Source organism: Enhydra lutris, unplaced genomic scaffold, assembly GCF_002288905.1.
Source record: "Enhydra lutris kenyoni isolate GAN:26980312 unplaced genomic scaffold, ASM228890v2 scaffoldscaffold7, whole genome shotgun sequence".
NCBI lineage: Eukaryota > Metazoa > Chordata > Mammalia > Carnivora > Mustelidae > Enhydra > Enhydra lutris.
In genome coordinates, this window is record NW_019154091.1 from 21,604,888 (window position 1) to 21,618,084 (window position 13,197).

The 13,197-nt window shown below is 33.5% G+C and overlaps 1 protein-coding gene across 1 annotated transcript in view; it reads right to left on the bottom strand.

Moving 5' to 3' along the window:
- LOC111141999 (protein tyrosine phosphatase, receptor type Q) overlaps positions 1–6,385 on the bottom strand; it is a 202,867-nt gene extending 196,482 nt beyond the window's left edge. Inside the window, exons 1-4 of the mRNA XM_022494920.1 lie at positions 6,332–6,385; positions 5,864–5,975; positions 4,951–5,177; positions 2,476–2,545 (exon numbers count right to left, since the gene is read on the bottom strand). Coding sequence (XP_022350628.1) covers positions 2,476–2,545; positions 4,951–5,177; positions 5,864–5,975; positions 6,332–6,385 — 463 coding nt within the window. The remainder of the gene's footprint in view (positions 1–2,475; positions 2,546–4,950; positions 5,178–5,863; positions 5,976–6,331) is intronic.
- Between the last annotated feature and the right edge of the window lie 6,812 nt (positions 6,386–13,197).

Here is a 13,197-nt window from a genome sequence, read left to right on the forward strand (position 1 = left end):
TGACATGCATAAATCTGTCTAAGTATGTAAGGTGTCTACAACTTTACGAAGTATATGTTATGCAAAGTATACATTTATTGAGCCAGAAAGAAACTTCATAAATCCAATATAGAGACTTTTCTTGCATTTCTAAAGATTCATCAAGTTGAAAATGGAGGTGCATTCTATTATCCCAAAGCCCAAATAAATTCTATGTTTACCTGAAATAATGCTGCATGGGAAGTTAAGAAGTTGAGATTTTTGTGCTTGTGGATGCAATATTAACTCAGTATGGTATAACTAGTTAACTCGTACACTCTTCCTAAGAGTATTTTTATTCACAGGAAAAGAAATTCCTTCTTATTTAACAATAAAAAATGCAGCTTATTTATCCATGAACTATTCCTTAAATTTGGATTCTTTATATCATAAATAATGAAAAGGGGTACTTAGAGTGAAAACTGCAGAATACCGATACAATTAAACTTAGATTTACATTATGTTTTTACCTCTTTACATTTACCAAAAAAAAAAAAAAAAAAAAAGGAAATATAGGGGCAAGAGAAATTATATAATATCTAATTTGCCCAAAAACACACAATAAATGAGAAACAGTAAGACTCCCAAGAAAAAATTTTTCATACGTCATTCAAAAGTTATTCCAATTAACTTCCCTAAAACTGAAAACATAAGTAATAAATTTTTCTTTTTTATCCTGGTGAATATTTAATTTTGAAATGATAATTTTCCCACTTGAATTTTAGTTGTATGAATAATTTGAAAGTCAATATGCTCAAAATCAACAAGAGTAATTTAAACCTCATAAATGATTAATTTCTAATTTTAATAAACTGAATTTTCTCTAACTTCCTGTAGAATAGAGCATGTTTCCATATGCTTCTCTAGATAAAGTCTCAAACAGAAACTAGGCCACAAAGCTTGATGTATCTTTTTCAACATGAACCGTTGCATTAGCCTCTCTAGATATACAGGGTTCATTCAATTTATCTCGTTGGCATAAAGTGGCTCACTGGAAGATTTTTGTCTTTTAAATATGTAGAACATTTATAGTTGTAAAAAATTATGGAAATTCTTTTTACAGTAGTTACCACTAACCTGACATATTACTTAGTAACTCATAGTTATCTCAGCCCACAGAATGTGAGTTCCACAGAAAATATCTGTTGTTGAATGGAGATGCCACTATTTATCTAATCATTCTGCATTTATTGGTCCTAACTTTTTACTATTATAAATAAATGGAGGAATTATTAAATAAATAAAACTCCTCCATTCATTAACTTATTTTTATCAAAAATCTTATGATCTACTAGGCTGATATATAGAATAAAAAATAAGCAAGTAAATGTGTACTATATCAGGCTGCTCTAATGAAGAAAAATAATTTGTTAGGACTAGAGATGGACAGGAAGAAATACAGCTTATTTTAGGAGGTTAAGTTAATGTGAGATTTGAATTAACTAGGGGAGAGAGACATGTGGTATTTAGTGAAAGAGTATTTCAGTTAGAGGAAACAGCAAGTACAAAGGCCCTTTGATAGAAGATAGGTATGGATGGTGTTATTTGGAGGGAAGGGAGAATGTTAGAGATGGATCAGAGAGGGAAAAGAACATCCTGAGTGCTAGGCGCCATGGGAAGGACTTATGGTCTTATTCTGAGTAAGATAGGAACCCTACTAAGAAGAGAGAAGTACTATGGTCTGGCTTATGTTTCAAATGAAGATGCAGCTCTTGTGGAGAGGGAAAATTGTAGACAGGTAAGCTGGAAACAGGAAAACCAGTAAGGAGACTTTCGTTGTTCAGGCAAGAAGCGATAATAGATTAGAGTGATTTGCAATTGGGGTGAGATTCAGGATGCATGTTGATGTAGTGCTGGCAGGATTTGCTGATAGACTAGAGTTTACTATGAGAAAGAGGCATCAATAATACATCAAACTCTTTCTTCTCCACCATTGAAAGAAGGGAGGTAACTTAAATTGGTTTGATAATGACTACATGTTATAGAATAATATGATAACTATAAAATCCATACTTCCAAAGGTCTAATGTCATAAAAATGTATATGATTTGATATTAACAGGAAAAAGCAGGATATAAACTTTTATAAATGGAATAAGGCTACTTTCATGAATATATAGTCATATAGACACATATTCATAAGAGGAAAAAAAGGACCAGCCAGAAGTGCACCAAAACGGTAACAGAGTTTTTATATGACAAGGTCATGGGTAATTTTTACTGTCTGTTTCTTATTTTTTCAAAGTTTTTTTTAAGATAACACTGCTTTCATAATTGTAGAGAACAATATATATTTTAATGAATAATTATCTAAGAAGACTCTAAAAGTAATTGAATGGCCATGCTGTTGAAGAGTCTATGGATTTTAACATCATTATTTGGCTTATATACCTATTTATTTTAAATAACAAAAATTCATAATTAAGTTAATTTAGAATAAATGATTTAGGCAAATTACCACTTTCTGCAGTTTGGAAAAGAAATGGGTCACTAAACACTCCAATACCAGCACTGTTTTCAGCAGCAACCTAAAACAGATCAAAAGAATCATGTTCATGCTCTCTAGTTAAACAGAATCTGAAATAATAACATTTTGATATTGATTAGTTAAATGACAAAGATATTTTTCCCTTAATTCCTGCAAAACTCCCAAAGTGGAAAGCACACATGGAGCTATTCCATATTTCTATTATCCTTAAGGATATATTTGCAGCATAGTTTGATTCAACAGATTTCATCAATTCCCAATAGAAAAATTAATAGTCAAGTTTTATAGCCAATTAGTAGTATTAATAGTAACAGTTATTTATGGCCAACTTTTATGTACCAGGAAATCTCCTAGAAATTTTACACATCTTATTTTATCCACATAATCAAAGCATGAAGTGTTCTTATCAGCTTTTTATAGACAAGGAAACTGGTTGAGAGAAATCAAGTAACTTGCCTGAGTCTTATAGTAAGTGGTAGAACCAGAATTCCACTGAAGTCATGCTTATTTCTAAAGCTCAATCTCTTTCCATTATATTCACTTCATGCCAGATACTATGACTATTTCTGTAACAAATATGAAACTATATATATGGTATCTGGCCTTATGGTTTACAATCTAATCAAATACATACTCAAGAAAACAATTAAAAAAAAAAGTCTAATCAGTTAGACTAAGTATTTTGAATTTAAAAGATAGAAAAAATGGATAGAAAAAAAAGATAGAAAAATTCTTTTAAACTCAGATATCCTAATCAAATAGACTAGAATAGGCAGAGAAAAAGTCATTATTGAGCTCAAGACTCTTCACTCTTCCAAATGCCAAAACTGGAGTCTGAAAACCTTAATTTAAATTGCACTCCACTAATTCTTAAATGAGTAATTGTAGGTAATTTATTGGCCTTATTCTAGGTAACATTTTCCTTCTCTTTAAAATGAGAATGATGATATATCTATGTCATAGAATTGTTCTAAGGACTAAATGAAATAATACCTGCAAAGAACTTAATAGGATTTTCCCCAGATCATGTAGATTTGAGATCTACATTTGAAGATATCAAACATACTGTACCAAATACTCTTTGGAATTCTGAAATGACTAACATTTATTTGAACAGCTTAAAGGTCACAACAATGATTTAGAAAGTGTGGAATTAAAAGAAGAATAAGGGCTTCCCAATAGGCCTGAAATAAGAGAATTCAAAGGAATAACAATTCGAACTCCATAAAAATATATCTAAGTAGAATAAGCTTTCTGTCTGTAACAGCTTCCTACGACCACATTAAAATTTAATCTTTACATATTACCTTCAATAGTATATTTTAACATATAAACTAATCTAAATATGTACTGTTGACAAATTATATGTATACTATGTCATTTTTATGTGTCAATTAGAAAAGGTCTCCTACTCTTTACCTATGTTTCTGCAATGAAATAGCCATCGTGAATCTTTGACATTTGCAAAAATTTCCTTTTAACTGTTCTCATATAGGGGATTCCTACTACTGGGATGCTCTCTAATTCTTACTGTGTGCTTTGCTTTCACAAACAGGCATGCTTCCAATAAGGAAACCCCCACACCAGGCAAATTCTTTTTTTCCCATCATTTCTTAACAACCAGAAAGCCATCTCACTTATGTCTTATCACATACTTATACAGCTTTTATAGATTTTTTTTCTCTATATTGAATTATCTTAAAAACTCAAAGAATATATTGATGTTATATTGAAAATAGAAAGGATCAAAAAGATATCTATATCTTTTACTAAATTCTGAAAATATCACAAATATATCTTAATTGGAAACATTTTCATATGGCATAATTTAGGATTGCTTTTTATATGCTCTTCTTTATTTAATTTTTAATAAGATGTTTGATTTTGCATATTAAATATTGTAAAGAACTAAACATTTTTGTAAACACAAAAGACACAATAAATGTTCAAGAAATACTTATTGAATGGAACTGAATTGAATTTATTGTTCTCTGAGAAGATGGCTCAATAGAAACTTTCATTCCATTATTTAAATTTTGATAACTCACACACAAATACAACAGGATTAAGGGAAAAATAACAAAGCTAACTTAAAGGTTAATGAAAAAGTAGACTATTTTTTACCTATAAAGCCTAAATTATGTCATTTAAACTAGATTCATTCTTTGAAAAAGTTGCTAAGTTAAATGTTTTTAAAATAAATAAATTACACAAATACATCTAATAATGAAAAAAATTATAACAGTTGTTCAAATTTTAAGAGCCCATGTGGGCACTGAGGTCAGGACTCAGATGATCATTCTTCAATCACTTGGCTGTGTTTGGCTGTAAAGACTTAACCAGGTGGGAAAAAGCTCCCTCATCTTTAAAATGAATGGAATATTTTAATACTGTGTTAATACTAAATATTTAATATTTAATACTAAATATTAACAAAAATATTACCTTGATTTCATATGTTGTTCCAGGATTAAGATTAGTAAGAAGAACTTCCAGACTGTCTGGCTTTGTTCTAACTTGTGTGTATTCTGTTTGCATCCATGGACAAACTTCCTTATATTTCACAATATAAGACATAATCCTTCCATTTGGATTATGGGGTGTATTCCAAGATAGAAGAATTCCAGCAGATCCAACTCTTTCTCCTGCCAGGAAGACTGGAGGTCCCGGTTCTATTTAAAAAAATATGTTGTTAAAAGGTCAAACAATTATTGCATTTTCACAATCATAAATAAGAAAGCTTTTACAAATGTAGACTTTACAAATTTTACAAATGTAGACTTTCCAAGTTCCCAGAGACTAATGGTCTCTCAAATGTGACTTATCTTCCCCTAGAGCTTTGCTACCAAAAGATAAAAAAAAAAAAAGATTAAATGCTTTGGGGGGATAACAGAAACATTCTTTTTTAAGAATGTAAAAAATGGAATGCTACTACATATTACATGCCAAATGCACTTTTGATGCCAGATCATTTTTAAAACAAACTTATTTGTGCAAAGCTTACACATAAAACTAAGAAAGCCAGAACACAGTCTTACAAACTTAATTATTCTTCCTGAACAAGAGTAGTGAGTCTATTTTCATGGCTCTGTATTATTTAAATATTACCATTAACGGTCTCTCTGGTCAATTTCACAAACAAGTATAATTATCTTTACTTTGAAAGTCAAGAAAGATAAAGAACCAGTAGGACACAGGTCCTAAACAGATCACTTTCTTAGGTTTCCATTTTGCTTTAATTACTAACCTGTTTTCATGTATATAAGGCACATAGTGCTAAGGTAAGTATTTCCATCCAATAGACTAACTGCAAATACTTCATGAAAAGCACTTCATAAAAAAAGGAACATATACTTACTTGTTACATTGGTTGTCACTGTTCTACTAACAGGTGAGCTGTATGTTGTAGCAGAAATAGTAGAGATGGTTACATCGTACCTAGTCCCAGGAACAGCTTTGGAAACATCAACCTGGAGCACCAAAACCAAATAATTGCATTAAAACTCTTTCTGGAAAACAAGAAAGCTAAAACAATAAATCCATCACAACAATAACAAAATAAAGTTAACATGTCACCCTATAAACTCTGCACTGTTTAAAATATTCCAAGTTCCATATTATTGTAAAATATAATAAATTTGTTCTATCACATAACTATTTACCAAGTAACAGATAATAAAAACTTACAAAGCATACGGTGTTATCAAAAACTAAATCAGTATTTCAATCCCTCTTGTTTGTTGTCACAAGAAACAACTATTTAAGAGTATTAAGAAATCAACAACCCATTACTTAACCCTGGTTTTTAAGAGTATGTATGAAATACCTGTGTCTCTGAAGTTCCAATAAAAAGTAAAAGAAAAATGATAAGAAAATCCATCATTATTACATTTTTCAGGCAGTGGAATCACATTGATGGCTCTAGAGAGAAATGTTGCCTGCATTAATGATTTAAAGACAGATCCTCCTGGCAAGTACACAATTAATGAGCCTGGATTACTCAATAGCTCTGCCCTTTCTTTGTTAAACTATTCATGAACCCTTGGATGGCTGGCTGTAGGTTCAGGGTAAGACTTAAGAAAAAAAAGGCATAGACGTTGCTAAGGTAACAGTCCACCCATGCTGAAACTTACACTCATCAACTCAGCATCAGTGTTTTTGTCTTCATTTTATGCTTTTAAAAACTCTCAAAGGAGTAAGTGTTCATGGTGTATGAGTTTCATAAAGAACTTTCCTATGAGGACCAAATATAAATACAAGTTGGCTCGACAAGTATGATAATGAAAACTATACCTGATACTCTCCACCTCCAAGATCTTTGATAGTAACAAAGCCACTGTCAGGAACAAGATCCACATTAAACCTTTCCACATGGCCAGAGGGCAGGCTCCAGTATAGAGAAAAGGAATGTGTGGAAATATTGAAGGCTTTAAGTTTCTCGGGTTTTTCTGGTTCTGATATTGAAAAACAGAGGTTTGAAATAGAGTTATTCTCCTAAATATTCAAAAGAAAAAATGAAAATCAATAATCTGTCAGATTTCAATATAATCACATTGCTAAAAGGCACCGAATCCTCTAAATTATCTCTGATCACACAAAAGTGTTAGGCATCTAAATCTTTAATAATAACTATTTTTTAAGTATAATTATCAGAAATAATATATCAATTTATGTATCTGTTTCTGGGATATTCTTTACCTGCTAAAATCTGCTGGTTGCCCAAATTGTTTTATAAACCTTAAGCTCTAATTGAAAACTTGAATCATTTTAAGCAAATTATTTAAATCCAAACTATTGAACCAATTACCTGGATATTTTACAAAGCAGAAGATAATTGGAAAAAAATATAACTAACATCTGTCAAATTTTTTTAAAGGGTAAGCATTTCTGATGAATATTTAGTCAGGTGTCTCCTTAAAAGAAAAGCTTTTTTCATGTAGGAAGTGAAATACGATAGCTTCCCAACAATAAGTATTAAAGTTCTAGCCACTTCAACCATATTTTTCTACTTTTACTTCCACTGTTCCCAGGGTCTTGTTTATGCTGCCTGTACCTCCTTGAAGGGAGTTTTCTACATAAGGTTCTTCTGATTGGTTGCCAATGAGTCAGATTTTCACTCTCCCTTATCTTTAGTGCAGATTCCAGACAAACAATATAGGGGGAGGAAGAGAGATTATGAAGCCAAGCATGCCGAAAACATACCTGATAAAGACAAATTTAATACCACTTCCAAAAGAAAGGACTGTGGAATTAAATATTTAACTCTGCTTATCATTTTAAAGCCATCTATCAGAGATGATTTAAAATTGATATAATAAAAAAATGAAATATATATTTTCTAACAAAACTGATAGGTCACGTGATATAAAATAGAAACCTTAACAGGTCAATTTCTCACATTTGGGTAGGTGAGAGATACTTTTAGAGTAGTCTTTATCTTCTTTTAAAATTTTTTTTAAGGCTTATAATGCTTTCCTGGTAATTGGCCCTGCTATTGACCAGTTAATTTCCACCATGACACTCAAAGATACATTAAACAGGGCGCCTGGGTGGCTCAGTGGGTTAAAGCCTCTGCCTTCGCCTCAGGTCATGATCCCAGGGTTCTGGGATCGAGCCCCGCATCGGGCTCTCTGCTCGGCAGGGAGCCTGCTTCCTCCTCTCTCTCTCTCTCTCTGCCTGCCTCTCAGCCTACTTGTGATCTCTGTCTGTTAAATAAATAAATAAAATCTTAAAAAAAAAAAAAAGATACAATAAACATTCTCTCAGCATCATCTCCAAATTGTCCATGTAGGGAAAACTATAGTCTTATAATAACTCTTTAGAATATGTAAACCCAAGGTAAAAAGATCAGAGGAATACCCAGTTTGTATGGGTAGAATTCCCTTATTATGCATAAATGCTGCTGGCATTTTTCCTGGATCATTCTGAACATAGACCTATGCCCTCTGTATTCCCAAGCTTGAGAGAAAAGAGCTTGGTTCTTCTCACCAGCTCATAGTAAAATAGACAAAAATCTAACATGACAAAAGTCCAACCAATTAGTACTCACGCTTACTGATTTATGTGAGGACTAATGCTTTTTATTTCCTCCAAGAGCCTAGAAAGTAACTAATATCCATGAAATCTTAGGCAAGAAACTGGAAAAGGATCTGGAATGAAAGTTTGGAAGAAGAAAAAAGATAGGAGAAGTAAAGGTCTGCTTACTGGGATGGTAATGAGATCGGATATAGTTTCCTAGACTGTGGGTTAAGATTACACACTGAAGGAGGGTTGGCTAAGGATAAAGCATGTCTCACCAAGAAGAGGAAGAATGTATTTGTCTGGAAACCTGCCGATCTGATTGAGAGAGAAGACTGGAAGCTTCCACACAGTTAGGTAAAGACTTTTCTTTTTTTTTTTTTTAAAGATTTTATTCATTCATTTGACAGAGAGAGATCACAAGCAGGCAGAGAGGCAGGCAGAGAGAGAGGAGAAAGTAGGTTCCCTGCTGAGCAGAGAGCCCGATGCGGGGCTCGATCCCAGGACCCTGAGATCATGACCTGAGCCGAAGGCAGCGGCCTAACCCACTGAGCCACCTAGGCGCCCCAGGTAAAGACTTTTCGAAGCAGAATGAATAGAAGCCCTGGAAGTGGACAGAATTTAGTGTAAGTGAGAAAGGCCAACCTGAGTTTCTGGAATCAAGTAAGAAAGAGAAAGTCTGATGATCATGCCGGCTATCATAAAGATGTTAGCTTTTTTCCCCCCTTAAATGCAATGGAAACCTGGAGAATTTGAAGAGGAAATCAATGTGACTTTTTAAAATTATTATTTTAAAAGATTAGTTTGAAATAGTATATGAAAAACATGAGACTTGGAGGAAGCGAAAATGGCAATGGGAGGGCAATTAGTAGGGTATTGTGGTAGTCTGGACAGAGAGGCAGGAGGCTTGCCCTCAGAAAAAGGTAGTGGAGATGGAGCAACACTTATGCCATTGTGGAATAGTGTACAGTCCTGAATATGAGCTGGAAAATTCAATTAACTGAAAGTAAATGCTGTAATAAATACATGATTTGTACCTCATGGAATATAATCTCTCAAAAGGCAGGAAAATATGAAGCAAAACTATTACTCTCAACCAAATTGTTACTAACCAACAAAAATCAAATTGTGAGATGGATGTGTTTGGAGTTTTAAGAGAATATCACATTGTGTTCAATTTAATTAGGGAGAGCAAACAGAATTCTAGGCATAGTTACATATTTTTTTCAGACCAGAATTTCTTGAGCTAATCCTCAGAAACCTAAATCCTCAGAGTTTAATAGATGTTCTATGATTCAGCCACTTTGTCAATAACTTCTTTGTTTAAGTTAAATAGCTTTCTTTATTGCAGGATATCTCAGAGACTTAAATATGCTTAACTGTCTCTTGATTCTATAAAGCAGCAGTGTCCAAAAAATATAATGTGAGCCACATGAAAAAGGTAAAAAGAAACATGTAAAATTAACTCAATAATACATTTTATTTAAACCAATAAATCAAAAACATCATTTCACATTTAGTCAATATAACATTATTAATGAGCCAATTCCCTGTCTTTCATACTGTCTTTGAAATCCTATGTCTTTCATACTTATCACCCAGCTGAATTTGGACTGGCCACGTCTTAAAACTCCATAGTCACAGATTGCTTATCACTCTATATTGGACAGTATAGCTTTAAAGAATCTCTCAACTTTTCCCCTTGGTGTTTTGGTAAATTTACCTAAACTGCATTTTGAGAAACTGAAAAATAAATAAATAAATAAATAAATAAATAAAAGCAGCAATCTAATCCCATGATCAGTGTCTATAAAGGAAAAAAAAAGTTCAAAAGAACTCAGAGGACCTCAAAAACAAAATTCTGGTACAAACTATGGTATATTTACCTTTAAGAAAGAGAGGAAGAGGAGACTCAGAATGGAAGAACAAGCTACATAAGGAACTCCTCAGAAGATTCTGACTTAAAAAGCACACTTACACAAAATGAGAGGAAAATGTTACGTACCTTGGAATACCCACAAAAAAATTGTACATACTTATCAAAACACTATCGAGAAAACAAAAGCCAGCTATTTTAAAATCAAATGGGAAGAGTTAAAAAGTTTCCACTACCATTATTATGAATTTTTATTTATACTTCCTATGTACCAACACTGTATAGAATAAGCTTGGCATATCCCATTTAAATCCTTCCATGACTAAATCATAAGCTGGGCATAATATATACTATCATTGAGGAGATACTCATGCATAAGACATGCAAAATTATCACTAATTATACCAAGTTTATGATACCATCTGTCCTGGGCTAGCACTTTCACACGCTCTATGCAACAGTCATAACCATTCGTAAGTACATACCATTATCATTGCCACTTAAGAAATGAGAAAACTAAGAAACAAAGAATTTAGGCAACTTCACCAAGGTCTCGAAGCTAATAGGTAAATGGTAGAGCCAGGATTTAGACCTAGAAGCAAAAGCTTCAGAACTTAAGGTTCAATAATTTCGATAACTGCACCTCTCTAACCTATACAAAGTGGCTTACAAATAACAGCAGATCAAGAAATCCCAAATAAATCAATACTTTATAGAGGATTCAAGCAATAGGGAGATCCATAGTTTTACTGTTAAGTCTAAGATTATTATTTGAAATGGCCCCCAATTTAAAGGGACTCCATCTAAGGCAATACGTAGTTCAGAAATAGGTATAAATTATTAATAAAATAAGCATTCTCTAATAAGTCAGCATCACATTAGGTGCCATAAGAGTCTAAACAAGGAATCATTTTTTAGTACAGGCACTGGTCATGGGCCCTGGAACTGGTTTACTGGGTTTAAATCCTGGCTCTGCCACGTAAGTAAGATTTTAGGCAAAATCCTTAACCTCTCTGTACCTCACTGGCTGCATCAATTTGGAGATAATAATACTGCTACTCTATATACTGTTGTGAGAATAAAATAAGTTAATACACATAAAATGCTTAGAAGAGTGGCTTGAACATAGCAAGAGCTTAGTAAATGTAAGCCATGACTAGTAGAAAACCATCACATTGCCTCTTTTTCATTTCTTACTTTTAACCCCCTCCTCATGTCAACAGTGCTCTGCACACAATGCGCCCCGCCAACATTGTTCCATTATTACCACTCTGCAAAAAGCAGTGTGGCAGGATCTATTCCTGCTCCAGAGACAACCCCCACCCCCCACTCCCCGCCCCACCCCACTCCCACCCTGGGGAACCTAGATTGCCACCCTTCCCTATTTCCCTTCCTTATCAACTCACTTCAAATCACTCCTCTCCTCTAACAGTGACTTCCATTACCCACCTATTATCTCTCAAAACCAGCTCCTAAACCACACTGCAATCAGAACATCAGGTTCCTAACTATTTCATAAAGTGTTCTCTTTAATTAAAATGACCACTGACAGTCTATATTTTCCATGAAACTTTTCTGACATTGACGTTATTTTGGTTACTTTACCAAATTCTTATTAAGCAAACTCTGTTCCATTTACTGCATAATCTTCTTTACCTGTACATCAGCAAAATATTTACCATACTTTTTCTCAGTCTTTGCTCAGTGATTTGATCTTTCCGTCCAACCACAGACATCAGTGCTTACCATGGACCATTTGTGACTTTGCCAACTTCTGGATTTCTGGAAATGGAATGTGATTACCATGACACTAGTATGTAGTGGGCAGAGGTCAGGGATGCAGATAAACATCCTACCATGCATAATACAGACCCACACAAGAGAGAATCACCCAGCCCAAAATGTCAGTAGTACTGAGGTTTAGAAAACCTGCCACAGACTGAAATTTCTTGAATGGGTCCAATTTTAATGTGTTTGATTGGATACTGTACTTACTATGACACTCTGAAGAAAAGACATTGAATACATGATTGAACAAATGTGTTTTTTAAGAAATAACAAAGATGTAGAGTATTTATATATAAATAATATTTAAAATGTACAAAGTAGGGGCCCCTGGGTGATTAGGTGGGTTAACCATCTGTCTTTGGCTTGGGTCATGATCTCAGGGTCGTGGGATTGAGCCCCATGAAGGGTTCCCTGCTCAGTGGGAAGTCTTCTTCTCTCTCTCTCCCTCTCCTTCTGCCCCTCCCTACCACTCATGTGCTCTCTCTCTCTCAAATAAATAAAAATTTTAAAAATTAAAAAATGAAATGAACAAAGCGTAATAGAATGTTTAAGAGTCATAGGAGTTTCAAAGATCATGTACTCCAAATTACACTGAAACATAAAGCCAAAGATATTAGGTAACAAATAATAATAGTCAGTTAACAAGTATCAAATCCAGGAGTAAATCTGATGAATGAATTCTAAACACATTGCTTGTTTTTCATTGTCACATACATATCACATTTAGGAAAACAATAGTGTATTTAGTACGCAGAATAACGACACTCCAAGGTGCCCACATGCTAACCCCTGAAGCCTTGTAATATGTTATGTTACATGGCAATAGGGGCTTTAGATGTAACTAAGATTACGGACTTTAAAACAGAGAAATCAGCCTAGATTATTCAGGTAGGCCCAATCTAAACACACAGGCCCTTAAAAGTGAAAGGAAGAATAGTCACATGTGACAGGAAAAAAAAGGTAGGAGAGAGTTTAAGCATGGGAGCACTTCAACCTTCTTTGTTGGCTTT